Source organism: Passer domesticus, chromosome 2 (assembly GCF_036417665.1).
Source record: "Passer domesticus isolate bPasDom1 chromosome 2, bPasDom1.hap1, whole genome shotgun sequence".
Lineage (NCBI taxonomy): Eukaryota > Metazoa > Chordata > Aves > Passeriformes > Passeridae > Passer > Passer domesticus.
Genome location: NC_087475.1, coordinates 67,122,046 through 67,145,775, shown reverse-complemented (window position 1 = coordinate 67,145,775; position 23,730 = coordinate 67,122,046). Strand labels below are relative to the sequence as shown.

Below are 23,730 nucleotides of genomic sequence, written 5' to 3'. Positions count from 1 at the left end.
TTTTTTCATTTTTTTATATTTAATGGTGTCTTTATTCCAGAAAAGCTGCATGCACATGTTGTCTAGACCAACGTCAATTTCCTACCTTTTCTTCCAAAAAATCAAGCAGGAAAATCAAGCAGAAACACCAAGCAATTTTCCTTGAAAACTATTTGCATTTCTCTGGTTTGTGTTTCCACTACCCAGCTAAGAGTCAGATGCTACAAAATAACTTTAGATATTGTCACCTTTAATGCTTCCTGCACAGCCTTGGTTTAAAAATGCAGGACAAGATGTACAAAAATAAAAAAATACTTATTCGATAACAGTGTCATTCCTGGACAGAAAATATTCTGGTATTTCTACTCACACTGAAGAAGCTTGAACTAATCAAAAGTTATCAGCCTGATTAATCAGCTCATAGACAAGAGACTTTTGATACCACTGTTTTGTAAAAATTGTCAAAATCACAACTTCAGGCTCTTAAATATCAGTTGTGTTTAAGGTCAGTGAAGAAATAGAAGAGGGAGACTGACCTGTTATATTTTTAAAAAATTATTCTTGGGCAACAACAAAGTGAAATAACTAAACTGGTAAGAGCATCGCTTACAGAGATGTGTGCAATCAAAATGTTGATTTGCCTGTTGATTTGAGTGGGTGAAAAGGTCACACAAAATCTCTTAAGCATTTCGTAATAAGGAAACCTTTTTCTTTCCCTTGATTAAGATTACTCTTAGTGTTTTCATATATGTACATTTCAAAATGTGAAATCGTATTTAAAAAATGGCAACTAATAAGCTATTTTATTTAACCATTTCAGCAAAGAGTTTTTTGTTTGTCGAACATCAGAGAATTCTGAATGACTGTGAAAAGCATGTGTGTTGCAACATACATGCAATGACATCACTGATGCATTCATTTCTGCTCTGTAGAATACTCCAGTAACAAGACACCCTCTAAAGGCTAAACTGTTCCAATGACATTTGAGAGTTCTGAAATGGAGCACAGTGCAGAATTTTCTGGTTAAGTTGCATTTCATCGTGAAGTGGCCAATAACTGAAATGGGAGATCTCCTTCCTTGGGTTGAATAAGATAAAGCAGAGTTGACAGGAGCTCTCCACCATTCCTGGTCTGACTGGCTGGCTGGCTTATGCTTCACCCCATTCAGCAACTGAGTACTGCAAATTTTAACCTTTCCCATCTGTGTACATCCCCCTATTCAGCATCTGAATTCTGCTTCTCCCCATTGAGCATCTGAGTACTACAATTTTTAACTTTTCCCATGCAACATACAGAGTGTTAGCAGTACATTCCCCTTCTGGAAAAAAACTTGTCAGTCCTATATAATTCAGGTCCTCTTTGAATCTACTCTACAAAGTCCTTTGAAAATTCGACTTTTAGCATAAAACACATTGTATATTATCTGGACCAATTTTTAGGGGTCCAGAAATCTACTGGATGCTCTTAGGCCATCTTCACACTGTTATATGGGGCAAGTACCTCAGCTATGCTTACACTCCTCAGCTCAAAAGAATACCAAAAGCATGCAGGTTTACTTCAGAATATATATATTTTTTTATTATAGAAGAATATTAACAGTCCATTAAACTTGTTAAACGTTATAAGTAAAAAAATTATGGCCTCAGCAAACCTCTTTTGTTCTGTAGCAGAAGTATATTCCTTGCCTCTAAGCACCATTTTAGATTTAGAGTTCCTCAAAGGTGTTTCTTAAGTAAACCTTTCAAAGTCTTTTATAGAGTAATCTTTCTCCTCTCCCCCGCTTTGTACCAATGCTTATTTAAACTTGAAGTTTATATGAATTTTGATTCTACAATGTTTTTATAGCCATGCTGAACTTTTCCTCAAAACAACTCAAAACTTGTATGGACCAGTTCTGTCTTTCATTACATAAACCTGTTATTTAGATTTTAGGGGGGGGCATTTTGGGTTGGGGATTTTTTTATGTTGGTGGGGTTATTTTGTTGTTGCACCTCATCAGAGCACTGGCTGAGAAAGCTGTAGGGTGCTTTGTTCTCTGTAGTTCTCTATAGTGTAAGCATGTTCTTTACCCCATTTTCTGTATCTTTAGGCACAGTGTGTTCCATCTTTCCTACCTGGAAATGCCATGGGCACTGTTCCTAAGTGACAGTTGTCCATAGAGCCATCCTAAGCAATACAATTCAAGTAACTTCCAGTAAAAGTTTTGATGGTGAGAGGAGAGAGGACAGACAGTTCAGAGAGGACATAGCACCTCTGACAGTTCAGAGAGGCACTGCTGTGGCTGGTGCTGGCACTAGGAAACAGACGGTTACCAGGCCAGAAAATAATAATGAAACTCTTCCATGGCTCAGGCTGCAGATGACCAACTTTAAAAAAACAAGTTGAAGCTCTAAGTCTGCAGCCCTGTGAAATGCCACAGTGAGAAAGGATGTGCTGCAGACATCAGAAAACAGAAGAACCAGCAATTTAAGCAATTAAGTAGGCAGGGGAGATTACCAGGAGGAGTGAGACAGCTATTTTTGCCAAGAGTTTTGGAATATGTGCCCTAAAAACTATTATAACTTCCCCCACTGAATGCCAGCCCAGGAGAACAGTGTGAAATGCCAGATGTCTGCAAAGCATTTAGCACAAGCCCCATCTTTGTATCCTTCTTATCCTTCTCAGGAAAGGCTAATTGCAATGATATCCACAAAGTGACAAAATGAGCCAACAGTGGAGAACGTGCTGTTATCCTGAACCTATTTTATCCATGAGATACTGTCAAATGCTGGTATCTACCATTAAAAGCCTTCATGTTGATTTAATTGTTGAGTTTTTTTCTGATTGTCACATGCCTAAAACCTGTGGCTTTCAGTTACACGAGAGATCTTAGCATGAAGCAGGGTCGTGGAGAGGACAGAGCAAGTGCATGAACCCACTACCCCTGTAAGGTAACTCTTACACATGTGCCATGTGCTAACAGTGTAAAACCCGGGCTGCCAGGAACAATCTGGGGCATGATAATCCTGTAATGAGCAACAGCAGGTGCTAAAGTGCTTAAAGTAAATCACTCCTGCAGTCAGCGAATTGTTATTTATGTCAGCACCACCAAAGAGTGCAAATCTGACAGGATGGGTGGCAGCCAGTGACCCCTGAAACAGGGGGCTGGGAGCTGCAGGGGATCCCTGGGCAAGCAGGGCACACCAGGGCAGGGACCATCTCACTGCCTCCACCAGGAGCAGTACAAACTGGGGACAGAGCACCAGGGGCATCTCCCTGGGGACAGGGACAACCAAGGCTGGGGCAGGACATCTGCCTGCAAGTGCAGCTGGGGATCAGGGGACCAGGGTCAGGCCCAGTCCTGGATGACTGAACCATCAATGCAGAGCCAAGGAACTGAGTGTGATTTTATAACATTTGTTGTTTTCTAATTTTGATTAGGCTGGAAAGAGAGATTTCTTCTATCTCCTTCAAGCCTTTTGTTGATTTGGATTGTAAGGAATTTCTATTACTCTTCCATCTCAGCCTGTCTGGGTGGGTACACCCAGAAACACCAGCCACTGGAGGTATTGATATAATATTAGCCAAGGGAGCAATGAGCACAGCACAACACAGTATGTTTCCAGGATTGGTGCTGTGCTCCAGATGTCTGGAGTAGAAAATTCAGCACAGTCTGAATGGTCCTCCATTCCTCTCCAGCCAGTGAAGGACATGGGGCTCTCACACCTCTCTGAGCCGTGGCACAGGAGCAGGCTTCCATCCTCGCTGCACAGGTGTCAGTGAGACTGAAGGTCTGGCCTGATAAGTGCTTTCTGGTGGCAGCCTCAGGCAAGGTAGATTATTTCATCCAAACATTTAAGTGTATTTGGACAAATTATTCTTGCCCTAGGAATATAATATAGTAATGAAATTATGCTGTCAGCCATTGCAGGCCTGGCAGGAATTACAAACTATTTTAATCCTCCAAGAACACATTTGCCCAGGCAATAATTTGACTTGTCATCAGTAAATTCTTAGCTCAGCTTTTTAAGAGACAGGAACACACAAAAAAGGATTGATCTCTGGGTTATTGATTTCTATCACAATTGCATCAAATTTTCTTCTACAGCCTGTAGCAAATTGATCTATGGGCTGTATTTTCCCACCTGTATATTGGAGGTCTACAGGCTTTAGAAGGGCTTTTCAGCATAATGCAGCAGCTTGTTGGTTTGGTTTCAAAAGAACATGGAGCTTGCCAAATGTACTCAAAGGGAAGAAAAAAAAGAAAGGTAATTTGTCCTTGTAAGTAGTGATGCAACATGAGAATAGATCTGTAGGCCTTGTAAATTCAATGCCTAAAGAACAGGTCCTCTGTTGAGTGCTGGGCTGCTGTGTGACAAAAAGACCAGTCCAAAGGAGAGTCAAATTGCAGCTCAGTATTACTTCTTGGCTGAGATCCTCTACTGATCTGGGGTGTCACTGTCCCTAGCCAGAGCAAGAAAAATAAAAAAATTTACAAGAACAGGGTTCAGCTTACCTTTCTACATGCTGGACAGGTTATTCTGAATTTGTCATCCTATATCTTCTTTCCAGTCAGGGGAAAGAAATCCAGTTGATGTGTCACCTGATCCATTTTAAGCATCTCTGTTAGAATGAGAGGAGGTGAACTCTGAAGGTGTCTGTTTTAGTTTGCTTTTTTTTTTTTCCCATTGACTACTCATTGAGTATACAGTGATTAGCTCAGACTTAGATGTATGACTTTTAAGCTGCAAACTGGGACAGATGACTCCCATGCTAATTTTCCTTCTTTTCATCTTTTTAAAAGATTTCTCAGTATCCTATTCCTAATCAGCATAGGATGAGTCAAGAGTGCACAGCTTTGTTGCTTCATCCTTCCCCCAAAATAACCCTTCAGCTGTGCCAAATTTTTCTGGTCCCTAGTCTGCATTGCTCTGTTACACCACACCATTCCTGAGCAGATTCCACACAGGACACTTGCTCATTGTGTGGAGGGATCAGACAGATGAAGGGGAAGCGCCTGCGGTAGGGTGGTGTGGGAGTCAGGCCTGTCCTGGATCTCACATGGGCTCCTTCTCTTTACAGAGCTGACATTTTTCCCTGTGACAAGACATGCACAGCAACTGGTGTCACTGCTGTGTCACACTGGGTTGTGTTTGTCAGGAAATACCCTGACATCATTCTTTACTGGTAAATCTGTTCACTAAGGTGCAGCAGCCACAGCTGTTTCTGCACCAACAGAGCACCAGTATTATCCATCTTCATTGCAAGACAGAAGAAAACCCATTTTATTTAGGCCAGACTTACTCAGATTCATTGTGGTTTTACCAGCTGGCTTCCCTCCAGCACCAGTGTATGTATCTTTGTGTCACTTTTCAGCACCAGAAACATATGTTCTCCCCAAATTACAGATGGGATCCTGAAGCAGAATTCATCTTCTCCCAGACAACAAAGGGAGGGGTGAGAAGTTACACAGGAACCAGAGCATAGGAACTTTAGCAGCCTAGAAATGGAGCCTGTGAGAGCCCTTTCTGTAGGGTGGTGCATTGAGTTGCTCCCAGAACCACAGGCAAAGCCTGGCCCCACCTGCATGCTACTCCTGTAGACATGAGAGACTCATTTGATCTCTACATGGTTCTTAGCTGGCAGTTTAGGGCACAGATTAGTGAAGTGCAGGAAAATTGGATTCTAAGATGTAACCTATAAGGAACTAAATCCAGTGTTTGTATTTCTGGAAGAGAGGGTTTAACTCATCTGCCAAGTAAATAAGGTGCTGCCACCTTTGAAAAGCCTCATTATCCAGTCAAGAGCTGTCTGCCATTAGTGTGACACCTGTGTGTAAAATGATAAAACTGTAGCAGTTAGCTATAATTTTAGTCCATGCACATTATATCTGCATCCAACTAGTTGGTTCAAAGTACATGTCATGTTTGAAACCAGTCTGGCAAAAACAGCAGAAGCTTAATAACACAAAAGTTCACTTCCTTATTTATTTATTTGCTTGCTACTGTGTCTGCATCACATTTGTAAAAAGGCCTGCACAGCATCCTCCTCTACTGGAAATGTATTAAGGCTGAACTATGCACTTCATCTTTACCAGTAGAGGTAGAATATCATTGGAATGAGGGAAACTGTCATCTGTACCACTTAGTCAGTTTAAATACAGAGAACCCATTAAACAAAGTATTTAAGCAACAAAATATCTTGCTTATTATTAATGATATCCTGAACATGAGGAAGCCTATCACCCCAGTCCTCCGCAGCCTGTGGTTATGCTGCAAAATTAAATAATAATCAGCCACGCAGTCAATGCCTGTCCAATAAACATTTTCATTTTATTCCATCATTCTATGCTGTTCTAGAGCACACTGCTGCTAAATGGATTAATTAAAAACAACTATCATGACTCAATACCATCCTCAATCATGAGACTCTGAAACAAAAAAATAAAGGGTTTTTTTTTTGGAAATAAGATATGTGTGCTTACCAGCATTTGTGATTTTAAATTCATATATTCCAGAAACACTATGGGTAAATACTTAAAATGCCTTAGTTACATCAAAATCATGACTCATCTGAAATTAATGGAATTACATGAGTAACCATGTAAAGGCAGCACACTCTCAAGCGCCAAGTTAGGATATCAAATTTCCCAGTCCATCAATTAAAGCCACTTACACACTACAATCAGTATATCTGGAATCTCAAGTATATTCTACACTGAAGGAAGAAGTTTGGCTAGACTCAAACCTTCACCTCTGATCCTGTCTTCCTCTGATATTTAGCTCCATTCAATCACTGACCACAACTGTCAGCAATTCAGTTTCCCATTTTTGATTTCAGACTCCTTCAGTGTCATGTATGATGTACAGAAACTTAAGAGGAGGACGACTTTATCTTGAAATGGTTGGCAGCATTACAAAAAATCACCCTATTGTGAAATCAGGGGAAAACCAGACACCACTACACTCCCATATCTATTTTAAATAAACCTGATTCTGTCTTCTAGACCTAAAATAATACTGCATACTATGAGGTATTTGAAGAATTAATTAATCTTAAATGTGCTGAAATATTCATGTTGAATATGTTACATAAAGCCATCTAACTGTTCATTGCTGCAAATGTCAAAAAAACACATTTCACAGGACAACAAAATAGTAAGAAAAGCCCACACAAGATAAATCCAGGAATTTCAAAACACTCATTCACCTAACCCCACCAAATGAAACAAAAAATTCCTGCATGTTTTGGGAAAGCTAGAAGTGTAAAAGTTTTATTTAGATCCAAAGAGACCTCCACTTTTGAAACCAAAAACTCTCTTTTTGCTGTTGCAAAGAAATTGGAGTTGTCAAATTTAGCTATCAGGTTCGTCCTCATTTTCAGAAAATTAGGAAGAAAATGAAATGCCAATTAAAAGAGTATGAGTACTGAACTATAACCATTTTTCACAACAAAGATTACAGCTGGACATACAATTGGAATGGTCAAACAGCACATTTTAGCAATTCATTGTCATACTACTTCATTTTGAATCCCAAATCAAATCAAATTGTTCTTGGCAAGGTGAAACAGGGACTAAATAGGACATAGTCTGCTTGTCTCCCGTCATTCCTGTACCAACAAATACCTCTTTTAAGGCTTCAAAAAAAGTCTCTGTTCAAGTCCTCAGTGAGGAATATCCTTGAGGGAAGCATCAAGTCTCCTGTTGTGAAAAAATGTTCTGCCATATTTGTGCATTTTTTCCAGTTATTCTGAGGTGCTGCACAGACCAGACTTGAGTGCACTAACATTTGATTAAGAGACAGCAGTAGGAAATGTTTGCTGCGTGAATCCAAGAACTGGATCTTCTTTACTACTGCAGATGTCCCTTGTCTTTTATGCCAATAGAGCCATTATGATGATTTTCCCCTCTCCTTCACCACAAATGCCAGCACAATGAACATTTGAAAATTTTTCAGGTGAAAAACACAAACAGAAGAGTGCTAACCTAACCAGCTGTGCTATGCTGTAAGGGAAAAAAACAGCCAGGCAGATCACCCTGCTTATGAAAGAATGATACCATGTGCATCATGGTAACATGCCAAATATCTGTAATGAATTTAATACTATGAAAGAGGAAAAAAAAAAAAAAGGATTTCCATACTGAATATGCTGTACCATGCTGGAGGCCTTAGCTCTCTGCATTTTAGAATGACACCATTGGTTTGTCTTTTGCTGTAAGCTTAATTACAGTGTCACTTTAATGCTGCCAGTAATAAGGAACTCTTAGTACTGCTCTTAAAGAGGGGAAAAAACTTTATTGCAGAGTTAGGAATGCTCTTAAAATAATAAAGGGCAGTCAAGCAGCCACATTTGCTCTGCCAAGAGCTTTTAAGATGTAACCCAGAGGACTGAAGCTTCATTATGAAAACATTTTTCCTGTTGCCACTTGAAAAGATTTTGCCAAATTTAATGACTAAAATGTAGGTAATAAAACTGCAACATTAATTGCATGCTTAAGAATGAAGAGACAAAATAGTTCTACTTTCACTGAAGAGATGACTTTTAGGACTGGCACTATTTTGGACCCTAAAAGCACAAGGATCAATGCCACTGAAGAAGACAGATTTTTAGAACCTCAACACTGTGGATACAAGGGTTCATCTGATAATTCAAATTTCAAAGAGCAACATACTAATATCAGGATATGTGTTTCTTTATAGAACATAGATAGTGTTTAAGAGAAACAACATTCCACAAGATAGGCTCTGAAGATTCCTTAATAAAAAGTGCTTAGTTTTTCTGTTATTTCTGTCCATTAGTAGTGCCTAAAGCAGCTGGAAATGGTGCTGTGCTTCTAAACCATGCAGACAGAAAGTGGTAGTCAACATGAGAGCTGTGGTAAGATGGCTTTTAAAAAAAGTTATATTTAGACAATACTTCAGGTTACATCAGTCTGCCTTCTTCTTGGATTGAGAGGTCAAAAATGCTAGAGGCTTGTTTGTTTTCCATGGCAGCATAGTTCAAGGATCTACACAGTGTATAAGACATTCAATATTCTCCAAGTTTTCCAACACCCTCACACTCAGAATCACCGATGTGAAGTAGAATGGAAAGGGTCAGAAGTCACCAGTACAAAGATGGCAGCTAGAAGAGCAATTCAATTAGACAGGAACACTTATATTAAGGCAGCCAAGAAGACATTCCAATCTGGATCTGGTATTGCAATAAGGCACAAATACTTTCATTTTCAATTTAGAAGCTTTCAGTCAAATTAAATTTTTTAAAAAGTGACTGGAAGTTCTTGGCATTACTGTTAAATCAGTGCTTTAGCTGTGGAAGCTGGTTCACTCCTACAGTCTTTTTAATTGATCGTTTTTGAGGATTAACCATCTTCGGGTTTCCTGGAACACTGTGTCTTCCTCTGAAATAAAATGGGTGAAGTTAGTCAGCAAATGTCACATTGCCGGTAAGTTTTAATGGCTAAAAATGTGCATGCTTTCTATATTTGCATATCTGATTACTACTGTGAATTAGTAAACCTGAGAAAGGAAAAAAACAAGTATATTTCTAGGTTCACACGTTAGCTGAGCATCTAATTATTCTGCAAACTCAATCTTCATTTCATGATTCCTGTTACCTAAGTGATGTCATTTGGAGAACATGAACAGAATACTAAATATTGGCACTAGGAGAGTGAAAACTAGCTACAAAGACATTTTCATCAGTTAAAGAATCCCCACCAGAAAAGGGAAAAACACTTCATGTAGATGTAGTTGCAGCTCTCTGCAGGTATCCCACTCTGGAAAGCCAGGCTCTTGATCCCACGATCACCAGAAATGCCTGCAGGAGATGCTGCCAGCAGACTTTTGAAGTGGTACTCATCATGGATACATACACCACCTACATGAAACCAGCTAGAGCTTCATCTTCATCTTCTATGAAATCTGTGGGAATGTAAAGAAATCTCCAGGAAAAGCATGGCACTTCTGCAAGCTGGAAAGGTCATTCTCCTGACCAAGAAGCCTGCCTCTCTGCTCCTATGCAATGTCCCTTTGCTTCTCTTCCTGTTCATTACTGCAGAGGAAAGACAGCACTTTACATACTCTAACAACAATATACAGAGCTCCAGTGCCTTTCTCAAGCAAAGGCATTATATAGGATGACTTTGGAAAATATATCACAACATCGCACTGTTATATTTGTCATGATACCCAGATATGTGATAGAAGCTACAATGATGGTATCTGTGCAAGTTTCAAATTTGTGGGGAAAGAGGCAACAAAGTCAAACCTAGGGCTCACTAGTCTTTTGGGGAATGACGCATCATTTGTTCCAGCTCTTACAAGCAGTCTTGAGGGAGGGAGAACTGTGCCCATACAGATATGGAGATACTTCTACTCAGAGTTGGAAGATCACAATCCAAGCCTCCAGTGTACTTGATAATCAATTATTAAAATTCAAATCAGTTGATTACTTAAAATCAATTGATTAAACTGTAGATCACTGTACAGCTGAACAGAGCAGAAAATGCCTGTGTGGAATTCTGCAGGCAACAAAACCTCTTCCCCTCAAAACCAGCTAGACTTACAGACTTAGAAACCAGGTAACTGCAGCAGTGCAGTGTTGAAACTGCCCCACCATAAGTCTCAGTGTAACAGCAGGGGTCAGAGTGACAATAAATTTACTGCTCAAATTGCATCAGAAATATGAGCCGTCAAGACATCCATGTTCTTCCCAGCTGTCAGCTAGCCTATCTTCTTCTCCTGTGATAATCACAAAAAGGACCTCTGCTGAACTTGCTTCTGTTTTGGATGGCCAGGAAATTGAATGCATCAATAATTAGTTGTTGGAACTCTGGTTACTGAGAATTTTAGACTCTCTGTTCTGACAGGCACTGATCTCTGTACCATCTCACACATTTAATCCCAACCTCAGCAAAAAAACCCCAAAGAATCCACATTAGTGGTCACAACTACTACCCAAAAATGTTTTTAGTGTTCGTTTAGTACACAAGCTGGGCTTTCTGTACATGTTCCTATAATTAAAACAAGCATTACGCAGTTTCTTAGTATGGTTTGAATTCCAATGCAGGTATTTTGTAAAAGGGCAACAAAGGTGAGATAAGAACTCTAGACAGAAAATTTTCAAATTACTCTCAAGAACATGCATGTCTTCTCTTATTTTAATGAAATTATTTCTCATTAATATCAGCTTGAACAAACAAACCCCAGGCTAGAAATCAAAACATAATTTAAAAGGAATAATATAACAATGGCTATAGTTACCTTGTGATGTTCATGAGGTGCATACTTATATTCTAGTATTTTCTTAAAATACAAATTATGCCAAAACTCCACTCTTAGATCCATGTTGCCAGCAAAGATCGAAGTTTGTCCTGAAAGTTCTAAGTCACTAACTATAAAAGTCAATAATCTGAAAACTAGGTTCTTATATACTAAGGACAATTTAAAAGCTGAAAAATTATCTTCATGTGTTTAAAGAACATTGAAAAGTTAAAAAAAAGTCCTCTTAGGGAAAATGGATTGAGACGGGATATTTTGTTATACCACAGATCTTCTGAGACCAGCAGTTACAGGACACTATTTTCTTTTGTTTGATATATAGAAAATTACAGAAACACACTGTCATATAATTGCAGAGTAAGTGATGGTCTACTAAAATAGATTGTAAAAAAACCCACCATAATCACAGATCAGTGCTAACCCTCAGCAAACCTCCGTATCTGGCTGATGATATTTAATCTCACTGCAGGGGCAGTGAATCCTCCTGGTTCTAGCTTTCTGACCCTCTTCATAGGAACCATGTTAAATATCACTGGGGTCAAAAGTGATACAGTGGCATATGGGGCACTTCAAACCCACACATTGCTTTTTATGTACTGATAAACTTCAGTTATAGAACTGAATTAATATTGTACTGCATTATTTCATATTCTACTAATATACTCTCCTGGAACACAAAGATTCACTATTCCAGTTTACGAAATCCTGTGATTCTGTGTTAGAACAGAATGAAAGGAAAAGCCTGGTAAGCAAATAAGTCTACACAATATCATGTTTATAATTCATTCATTACATTTTTAGATGATTCCAACATATATTGTGTATGCTCATTTTAATAATATAGGTAAGTGGCTTTGTGGAAGAGTATTCACTGTGAGACACTAAATAGATAGAAACCATACTATCTTAGAAAGTTTCCAAATATAAATTATTTGGGAGAGTTTCAAAATTAAGTATTGTATCTCCTTGCTTCCACACTTTTGTAAGCATCTGTTTATGGCCACTGGAGGCAGGTGACTGGGTCCAACAAACTTTTCATATATGCTGCCTATATTCTTCACACTTTATGTTCTTAACATATTCAATTCAGTTAAAATATAAATCTCATCAAATTTCAAGCTTATCCACAAGTATTGCAATCAGAAATTAATTTTATTTCTACATATCTCAGAGCAGGTGGACTTTTTTCAAATTTATATTTCTAACCCATATAACTAAACAGAAGTCTGTTAAACAATGATTTAAACATATGTATTTTCAACATTTGCATTAAATAAAACTGATGAAAAGCAATATCAAAAATTATGTTGAGTAATACTTTGTCAGAAAGTTGCATTGTTCAAAACAGTACTTAGCAAAAATTAATTAACCAGAAAACTAGAATATAAAGGAAATTTACCTCAGTATCTGTTTTTCTCCCTTGCCAGTCAGAGCATCTGTTTTTTTCCTTTCAAAAATTGTAGGTTTAGCTGAGGTCTGCAATAGCCAAATTTTTACAAAACAAGTTAAATCCTAACCCCAATCACGTTACAGAAGTAAATAGGATTTACACAAATTTACCTTATTGAAGACAAGAAATTTTTGTAATTGAGGAACTCCAGTATTAAAGATGATGGCTAGTATAATTTATCATCTTATCATATCTGAGGAGATGTGATTCTGTGACATACAAGGAAAGAGCAGTGCCAAGGCTGCCTTCACTGTTTTTGTAATTTATATGAATATAGATGCCCGTATACATGACTATTATCCATAGCACTGTTTTTGCCGGTACAGTTTACTCCAGGCCTATCCCAACTAAAATTAGCCATTGTTGTACAAGCAGCTTTCCAACTGTAGCAATCTATAACCCTGCACCTTTTCTGCAAAGAAATCCCAGTCGCAAGTTAGATCTCACTCTGCTACCAAACGTTTGTGACAAAATCTGGCCTGAAAGTATGGCCTTTTTAAAGAACTGCTATAGTTCTTCTTAGCTTGCCTCTCAAACTGATTTCTGAATACCACCAGAGAGTGCCTTTAAGATCCATGGACTCCAAATCCTAAACCAATGCTTTGCCAGACTGAAAACAAAACAAAAAAAGCAAACAAGAATACACCAGAAACCCTTGGTGTCTCTACCATGAGCTCTCAGGATTGTGGAATTTTTAATTTTTTTTTTAACTATCATTTAAAACTGACTGCATCCTTATGGATCACATAATACAAACATCAAAAGCACTCAGAAGATAAATATATCTTGTAAATAAATTTAAAAAAAAAAACAAACAGAAAAGCACTCAGTAAGAAAAAGGTAAATAACAGAAACCGCCTCTCAGAAACATCTTTGTCTTCTGCTTCTGCCGCAGGCTTCAGGAGGAATCCAAAACAAAGCAGGTTTTTGATGGTTTTTCTCCACCTGGTATTTTTTAATACCTACCAGTAAAAAACTTATATTTTATGATATTTTTTTTCTTACTGTCAGCTATAAAAAAATACAAACATAATGAGATAAAACAAAGGCTTAAAATAACACTATATCTATTCTCTGTAAATAAGAGTGTGTCACTAGGATACACTATTGTCACAGGACAGCAATACCCTGTGGTATATTTACTGTGCAAGGTAAGGAAATTGTTAGCCTATGGGTAAATCCTTCTAATTCAACAGCAGCCAATATTACTGTGCAGACTCTAGAACACTGATATTTTAATACAGTTGAAAAAGTCTGTATTGAATGTTCTCTACAATAGAGAATGTGCCTCTATTATAAAGTGAACTGTTAAAATAAAAGGCAGATTTTAACATATGCAGGTTTTAAAATAATACAAAAGTCAAATCAAAGTAATGGTAGAAAAAGACCTAAAGGGAACAGATAAATCACTGATCCTTTTGAAATATTAAACCACAGAATCATAGAATATCTCAAGTTGGAAGGGACTCATAAAGATCATCAACTTCCTGCTCCTTGCAGGACTACCTAAAATTAAAGTGTCATCCAGTTGCTCCTTGAAGTCTTAGTTCTATGACCAATTCCCTGGGGATCATGATCCAGTGATTGACCACCCTTTCAATGAAGACCCTTATCTCAACATTCAATCTGCACTTCCCCTGATGCAGTTTCATTCCCTTCCCTCATGTGCTATCACTGGTCACCAAGGAGAGCAGATCAGCACCTTCCCCTCCTCTGCCCCCCTGGAGGAAGGTGTAGTTTGGGGTGAGGTCACTGCTCAGCAATGTGGTCACCTCTCAGACTGAGGTGCTCAAAACTGCACACAGCATTTGGGATGTGGGGGTGACTGCCCTGATCAGATCAGCAATGTACAAAGTAGATGTTTAATCTAAACTACTCACACTCTGCTTAGAGCTCGGGAGGAGGGACAGAAAAGTCCCCAGGGAAATTAATTTCATCTTGACCTAAAACAGATGTGATACTTTGCACATGATTCTTTCTTCATAGATTACAGATGATTCCTCTACAACTACTTTAGAATGGTTATTTGACGTTTAGAGAACGAAAGATAGGAATATTAATCTGAGGATGACTATTTTGCTCTCATATGATACTGAAATCATGAGAGGAAATAATTAACTGCTGAAAATATAACGCACTAACTACCTCCAGTGTTGATGGCAAAATCTAGACCCCAGTGCCTCACTATGAAACATGCCAGTGCATATGCCTCACTTCAAATGGTGTCTTACACATATTTAAATGTTTTTATAGGGAGCTGAACATAGGCACTCCTCTTGCTAGCATGTTCAGTAATAAAATCTGCTTTTATTTCCTTTCTTCCTCCAGAAGTTCTCAGTTTCACTGCTAATGTAAAAATATTAACAGTTATCATGAGCATTTCCCAGGCTTTTTCTTGGTTTCATGCTGGAAAGTTCATTTAAGCAATTATTTTAGATTTCCCAAAGTAGCAATGAACCATGTAAGAGAATCAATTGCCCACTGTGCAAACACATGCTAATTACAGGCTTTTACCCCAGTTAGCTATGAAAGTGACTCAGTGGCAGCAATTCTTGAATATCACACTAAGCTATTACTTTCATATTATTTAGGAATTTAGAGCTTTTCTAGAATAAGAAGTACTATAAATCTTTACAGATTTCTTTACAGGTTTCTCCAGTTTGTAGTATAAAATTTCATGTATTACATAATTTGCATCAATAAAATTTAACCTGTAATTTCACCAAAACAAGGTGTTTTATCCCTGCTTTATAAAGTTAACGGAAATATATGTTGTATTTAATTCTGAACTGGTTAGATAGTTTATCTTTAAAAGAAAAAAGGAGACTTATAAAAAGGAGGAATTACTACTTAAGGTGGCTGTCTCTACTGCTGACAATTCGCTTTTGTTCTGTTCAACTGCATAGCAGTCTTGTGACTAATGGATGGCCAAGCACCAGAAAATTGCTTCAGTTTTCTCAGTTATGTGCACTTTACTATGCTAGGGAACACTGAAACTCCAATTGATACAAAAGCAAAACAATGTATTTAAAATAAATAAACTGTATGATCTTTCAATTTATTTAGGAATATAGAGCTTTTCTAGAATAAGAAGTACTGTAAATCTTTACAGATTTCTCCAGTTTGTTGTATAAAATTTCATGTATTACATAATTTGTATCAATAAAATTTTTCAAAAGCAGCTTTTGTAAGATATTTGGTATACAAATGACGTAATAAAACATCCTGATCTAATGGCATTACAGACATTGTTGTTACATTAAGAAAGCATTAATAGTTACTGAGTCACACACGTTTCTTACCTGTAAGATCTCTGAGAGGTACAAGCGCCGCTCATCATTAACTTTGTGGTAAGCCTACAGTTAAAATGAGATATAGGCAATCATTAAGCACAAATTTTAAAACCTGAATCATACAGAAGATCCAGATATACAGCAGTCTTTTTTCCAGTGACACATTTTTTTTGGAACTATTCTATTATCTGTTCAACACATAATCTGTTTGCCACACAACATAACAGCTTTTACAGTCTAGAGGGATAGAGTGATTACAAACCTTTGCTTCTTGTTCCAGTCTAAGTTCATAGTCCTTTAGCTGGTTCTGGAGACTCTTCTTCTCTTCTTCTAGTTGTTTAAGAACGTCCTTTAAGGAACCCTGTGGTTATGGTAAATAAAACAGTGGTTTACATCTATTTCTATTCTCTATAAAGAAGTCATCGCCATAGACCTTATTCTTCAAGCATTATGATGTTTGTCATTCTCTTTGGTTCCTGTGCATTTTTGTTTTCATGGTTCTAACTGGCACACTGCAGAGGCAACAGCAATTACCCACATGCTACAATTACCAGTTATGCATTACACATTTCCACTGTGTTAAAATGACACAGGTACAGTTTTCCACACTGCTGCTCCTTGGCATCTTAACCAAAGTCACCTTGTGGTGACCAGTCAGAATTGCTCCTTTGTTCTAACCAAAATTCTCTCTGATGGCTCTTTTTTAGTAGGAAAAAGATTTCATGTCTTACCAGCACATCTACTTTCAAACTACTTGCTGAGACAGCTGCTGGGCTGGTTGAAGAGCCACATGGGACATCAAAGGTAACTCATACCAATTTGTCTAGAAAGCAATACTTAGAGGGGAGACTGTCTTAGGTGTGCAGCCATCTGTGTTGTCTACAGTAGGAATGAGTAACAGCAGTAGAGTCCATTTTTGGTTACTGGTACTGGCCAAATCATTGTTTGTTGTGTAATGGAATTAAAACACACACCCACACCTGGGAGGACCCAAGCAGGTCCTCCCCTACTACTAACACAGGGAATTGTTTTTCATAATCCCATTCATAATTTGATCCACTCCATCCAGTAGAGACATAATTATGAGTTTTGCCCTCCAAATTCAGGAACACTGCATTACAACAAAGAGGAATTTGGGCAAACATGCAAGGAGGCCTGTGTGGATGAACAAGGAGCTCCTGAATCAATTCAAACACGTGAAGGAAGCCTAGAAGAAGCCTAGAGAAAGCCTAGAGGAAGCCTAGAAACACAGACTGGTAGCCTAGGAGGAATACAGGGATTGTTTGAACAGTCAGGGATCAGTTCAGGAAAGCTACAGTCCTGACAGAATTAAACACATTCAGGGACGTCAAGGGCAACAAGGAAAGCTTCTATAGGTATGTTGGTGATAATAGGAAGTCTAGGGAGAATGTGCTTCTTTCCAGAGAATGGATTGAGAGCGGTCTTTAGAAGGAGGACTTGGGGATGTTGGTAGATGAAAATCTTGGCATGATCTGGCAATGTGGCTTGCAGTCCAGAAAGCCAACAGTTTCCTGGGCTGCATCACAAGACTGAGGGTAGTGATTTCCCTCCTCTGCTCTGCTCTGCTCTCTTGAGACCCCACCTGGAGTCCTCCATACAACTCTGGGGTTCCCAAGATAAGGATCTCGACTAATTGTAGCAGAGAAGGACCAAAGAAGGACCACAAAAATCCCTGGGCTGAAGTACCTCTCCTCTGAAGACAGGCTGAGGCAGTTGGGGTTGTTCAGCCTAGACAAGAGAAGGCTCTGGGGAGATCTTACAGCACCTTCCAGTACCTGAAGAGGGCCTACAAGAGAGCCAGAGTGGGACGTTTTACAAAGGTATGTAGTGACAGGACAAAGGGTAATGGCTTTAAACTGCAAGAACATGTTTAGATTAGAAATTAGGAAGAAATTTTTTACTGTGAGGGTGGTGAGACACAGGTACAGGTTGCTCAGAGAAGTTGTGTATGCCCCATCCCCGGAGGTCTTCAGGGTCAGATGGGACTCTGAGCAAGACAATCTAGGGTAAGGTATCCCTGTCCATGGCAGGGGCGTTGGAACTAAATGGTCTTTAAGGTCCCTTCCAACTGAAACAATTCCATTATTCTATTATTATTCAAGGCCAGTTTACACCTGTTTGTTCTTGTACTTAAATGTGTTATAAATAACTGTTCTTCTTCCTCCCTGCTGTTCATCCCCAGCATGTATAGACTGAAGACATGAGCTTTTTTTTTTTTCCCCATTCATTTTACTAGGATGATTAAGCTGAACTTGCAGAAATTATCTTTCACACACCAGGCAGTCCTTTCATCTTATCATCCTAGTAATCCCTTTGTATACCAAGCTGGAGCTCAACCTTCTTAAGGCTAGAGAACAGAACTGGCCTACAGTATGCAGTACTCTAAAAGCCATCTCACTGCCTTGAACAATCAGTGACACTTCTTTACCTATACAAATTTTAGGATTGCATTTTCCTTTTGCACAGCTACACAATAATGGCTCACAGTCAACAAGGCATCAGCTAGAATACCCAGATACTCCTCTGAGGTTGTATCTGTTCTCAATTTATAACATAATTTCTTTACTCATTTCTAAATCCTTTGGTCTACACTATTAAATTTTACTCACATTTTTAATAATCTACTCTTCACTGTCTTTCTTTTTCTAAACCACATCCAGATCCCAATTATATTATATAATTGGTTTCAGGAGAGAGATATCACAATCTAATTCTACTGTGTGTATCAAGGTCATGCATTAAATATTAAGGTTCATCTTAAACCTAGTCCTGGAAGACCTCTGCTTGTACTCTCCCAGCAGACTCCTCCACTAATCACTGCTATCATGTTCCATTTGCCAGCTCTTTACTCCACTAACAAATCTATTCATTTTCATTTTCTCCAAATTAATCAGTCACTTCCCCTGCGACACGATATCTTTATCAGAGGTTACAGCGAACAAGATGACTGTATTTATTGTGACAACAAATGTATTGTTTTATCACAGAATGTCAACAGGTTTGCCCACAATGAGCCCCTTTTAATAAATCCATATTTCAATTTCATTTTGCAACAATTATTCCTCTCTTTAAACTGAAAAAAATGCTTTTCTCCAGTGCACACAATGTGCACGTTTATTAGAACCACTTGCTATCATATCAGTGATGTGACAGGCCAGTTCTTTCAGAATCCTGAAATATAGATTACCCATCTCCCTCATTTTATGCATCTCCAGCTCTTTGAGTTTTCCTTAGGATTTGTTTATTGCCATTTCTCTTTCAAAGCACTTGCTGACATTAGCTATTTTTTCTTTTCCTGCATTTTATTGTTTCTGCCTTTACTTAAAACTTAGGCAATATATACGTGTTTAGTTTAAAGTGAATGAGTTCATGATCACTTGATCTGACAGGTTTTTGACTGGATTTTTTGCAATGTTTTGGTAGATCTTAAAAATCTAAAATACATTGTGTCCCTTTTATCTATTATTTTCTGATAAAATGTGTATCCATTGAGTTTTGTGCCTCATCTTTAAAAGCACTTGGTTTTTAGTCTTTATTTACAAGTCTAACACACAATACAATTTCTGTTAGTAGTCTAATAATATTATATTAAAATTGATCCATCAAAATATTATATTTATATGCATATTTGACTGGATGGATTCAGTCTGAGGTGAAGGTATCTGCAATTAAATGTGCAAATATGAACTGAACATCTATGAAGAGTCAGATCAATGATGTGCAGTGATTCATTCAGCTAAGCAGCTAAAGAGCTCAGCTCAGTTCCATCTGAGTTCTTCTAGAGAGTCCAAGACATTCACGTGTGGCAGATTTTACACATGGCTTACACAAGACACATCCCCCGGGGCAGTAACAGGCTACTGTGCACTGAAACATCTTCAAGACTCTTTGCTTACACAATTATTCCACTGAAGATGCCAACCAAATAAATCTAGATACAAATTCCTTCACTCAGTTGACTGTATTAATAAGACCTGTAACTGCCTATAGTAGGAATTAAAAGACCTAGAGAAGAGATAGACATATAGCTACATATAGAAAAGTATTTTTTTATTACAAGTATTTGTGTTCTAATATTTAAGAGTCATATTGTTTAATGTACATTTCAATTATTTCCCAGTACTGTTGTGACTAAACTTTGTTTTCCATTCCATCCTCAAGATTAATTCATCCAAACAGCTGATGAAGAAAGAATCAACAACATTTTTGTCAAAGTCTCTCATGTCTGCTGCATACCACATCTATCTCTGTTTTGTTCTTTCCTGGCAAGTGTGTATCTTCAATACTTGTTATCCCTTCATGGTTTTGCTATCAATGCTATTACATTCCTGGTCAGTCAGGTTCTTCCATTTATTTGCTCAGGTCCCCTGTGTAAAATAAGTATCTGGTTTAGATTTTTTTTTTTTTAATTTCTAACACAGGCACCTCCTTAGACAAAATAGATGAATCCTTTCCTTTCTATACTGATTACTTGACCATCCCCTTAATAATCAGTTATTTATTCTCATGACCTTAATGCTTTGCTAGACCTTTGTTTACCAGATTTTCCTGGTAAACACTGAAACAAGATAACAACTCTCCAAATATTTTTTCCTTCTTTTTCCATGGCAATTTAAAAATTTCTCCCTATTTATCATGCTTCTTTCAGATCCAGAAGGCCAGTATCCATATATGGTTTATTTCTCAGAGAGTTTATAAATGCTTGCTGCTGGTAAAAAAATTATATCTGCCTGTTTTAAGTCTCCAGTTTTTTCTAGCATCTGCAGATTATTGCAACTTTTATTCTTTTGCATAATTTTCTGCACTACATGTTACTTTTTGGCTCCACATTTTATTTTTCATTTTAAAAATTTGGGGTTTCATGAAGATTTCCATAGGGATAATTTCTGTCAAAGTCAAGATTTTTCAGGAGCATGGTGAAAGGCACAGTACTTTTAAACATATTTCAAGAGAGAATAACCCCTCACACTGTTCAAAAGACAAAAAAGAGATACAGAAGAGCTGTATTTTTGAGGAGAATTTTGCCCAGGATTGAACAATTATTAACTTTAATCTGTTATAACAGGCATACTGGAGACATGAAAAGAATTGAGGAGTAGTTGCAGGTTTTTTTCCTAATTAAAGCAGAAGTATCTTGGATGCAGACAAAATCTTTGTCCAAATACAGAAGGCTTCTACAGTCAATTCAGGCAATGTTGGCCAATTCAAGGAGAAAAAGTAAGCTGCAGATGAAAGAGAAGATTTGGCTTAATTCCACTAGGGTCATGTGCTATTTCATTTCAACATCAGTGTCTCTACAGAATTAAACAAGACAGAGAAGATCTCAGCACACTTGAACTACAAAACTAATTTTTTTGCCTTCTTGACCTCAGTGCACATTAATGATTATAACCACGTGATGGCATATTTTGTACAAAATCTTTTGTACCACCTACTACATATTTTGTATCACCACAGCTCAAATACAGTAAATACAAAAGTTCATGCTGCTTTCCAGATTTGTTCTATGTAAATCCACAACACACCATTTATTTCTTTACTAGATTGTCCATCATTGTTATATAAGACAGCAAGACTTGGTGCTGCAGCTGTTACTTACAACAGAGCAATTTGGTGTCTCCTCAGTGATGGTACTCATCTAATTTCTTTGAGTTCTTTCACTTACAAAGTAAACTACTTTTAGATCTTTTTTCATTAGTCCTTTCAGAAGCACTGTTTATTTTTTGCTGCCAATGCAGCTGGTCCACTGCAGATGCCTGGGCATTCATTCAGCTCTGGAGCAAGGATGTTATCCAAATGCAAGCAAACAAACTGCACTACACTGCTTTTGATGAGCAAGCAGGCGGAAATAGGTTGATAACGTGACTAAAAGTACACAGTTACCTCATAAACTGTAATAAACCCATAATTACAAATCCCTTATGAAATGAGAAAGCTATCACTCAACATTTACAGATTGGGAAATGAGGCCCAAAATCAAAGTAGGACTGGAGTTGCAATTGCACTTCAGGCAGAATTTAACATCTTAGTGCTAACAGAGCAGTCTATGCAGAGTCTTACATTCTTCACATCTGCTTTTGTCAAATAACAGGGAGGCATTTGAGCTGTTGCTGTTGTGATTGCCCCTAAGACCAAGCTGAATTGAGCTGCCTGGTTTGCTGTTGAAAGCCTTTATGGAGTATCAGTACAAAGCTTTCCAGTGGTCAACCCTCTAACAGTGTACAACCTGGCAAGGATGTTCTACACATATTACCTGGGGAAGAAAGCCACTTCTATCTAACAGCATAAATTTTAACCCAGAAATAAACTAGTTGCGTTACATTTTAGTCGTCTGCTTCCCCAAGAGTTTGAATTCTCATATCTCATAGCCTGAGAACGCCCTTGACACCATCATACTTAACTAGTGCTAACACAGTTTTTGAAGCCAGGCTGTCAATGAGTCAGAAATACAAATATTTGCATGAAAACAAATGGAAAAATTGAAAAAGGCTGAAAGGTCATGTCTATTCCTGAAGTGAAGGCAGGATTTCAGGCACACTTCTTGGGGTTTTCTTGCTGATTTCCTATTGGTTTTCCATCTCTAATGTGCAATCTGTTTGAATCCCAAACTAGATACCTTTCTCACAGCTAATACCTATTAAATTTACTTAGCTACTTGAGTATACTTGAGACTTGAGACTTGTATTCCTGCATCCATGAACCTAATTGATGACACAGATCTCAGTATGGCAGTACTGAAGTTCTTGTGGAAATCTCGTGACACAGATGTTCCTACTCAACTAAAAGACCTCTCCAAGTTCCCAAACACTATAGAATGCAATTTCAAAACTAGACACTAAGAAACTTTAAAGGACAAAACTTCAGAGAGGTTCTAGAGGTCTACTTTAGCCAGTACTGATTGATTGTAAGTTATCTCCCACTCCTACTTTCAAGGCAGTAATTGGGGAACTAGCAGTCCTTTTTTATCTGCAGGTTTTAGCTACTGTACATCAATACAAATCAAGAAGTGAGAAACAACAGCATATCAACTCAGACAAATCATTAAGAGCTAGATTTGCCTTTTCTGAATTCTGTGGGAAGCATGCAGAAAGAAACCTCACCAAAACAAATACAATTCTCTATGATCATGGTTGTATAAGCAGCTTAGTACTTCATACAGTAAAACAACACAAAAGTTCACAGAAAACAGAACTTAAGACATGTAGTAATACTGACTTGTAGCAGACTTCTCACATAATGAAAAAGACTGAAAACAAAGAAAAGGCCAGTGAGAGCTCAAGAGAACCAGAAGGAGATTCCCAGTAATGCAGATTTCCCCCAGAATGAAAAATTGTCTACAAAACCCTAGGATGAACCAGTATGATAAGTTCTGGAAAAGCTTTTTAGAAGTAGTTTAACTGAATCCTGATCTTTTTTTTTTTTTAAGATAGATTCATTACAGTAGAAGAACTAAGCCTTGAATAGTGGGACATTGTATGCCAGTATGCCTGAAGACATAAGCTGCCTTAGAAGACTAAGGCATTTAACCTGAATTTAAGATCCTTAGTTTTCAATACATCATCCATGTCAAACAACTCTGAGCAAGCTGGTAAAAAGCTAAAAGACACACTGAGATTTTAAATTAATACTTTCTTTATATAACAGAATTTTGTGGTCCTTAGCATGATTCACTCTCAGAGCAAAGACACATTAATCTTGTGTCTAGCAATGACAAAGTCCAGAG

The 23,730-nt window shown here is 37.9% G+C and overlaps 1 protein-coding gene across 11 annotated transcripts in view; it reads right to left on the bottom strand.

The window, feature by feature from the left end:
- The window catches only part of CCDC169 (coiled-coil domain containing 169), a 44,555-nt gene that overhangs the window by 7,764 nt on the left and 13,061 nt on the right, over window positions 1–23,730 (bottom strand). For 5 of the 11 annotated variants that reach the window (XM_064409000.1, XM_064408998.1, XM_064408999.1 and 2 more), the window contains 4 exons: window positions 16,249–16,347; window positions 15,996–16,049; window positions 12,643–12,719; window positions 4,620–9,361 (listed from right to left, as the gene is read on the bottom strand). In XM_064409000.1, coding sequence (XP_064265070.1) covers window positions 9,259–9,361; window positions 12,643–12,719; window positions 15,996–16,049; window positions 16,249–16,347 — 333 coding nt within the window. In that variant the 3' untranslated portion in view covers window positions 4,620–9,258. Of the gene's footprint in view, window positions 1–1,458; window positions 3,844–4,474; window positions 4,582–4,619; window positions 9,362–9,835; window positions 11,957–12,642; window positions 12,720–15,995; window positions 16,050–16,248; window positions 16,348–23,730 lie in introns of those variants that run through there. The other 6 variants (XR_010356288.1, XR_010356287.1, XR_010356289.1 and 3 more) reach the window with 5 other exon arrangements.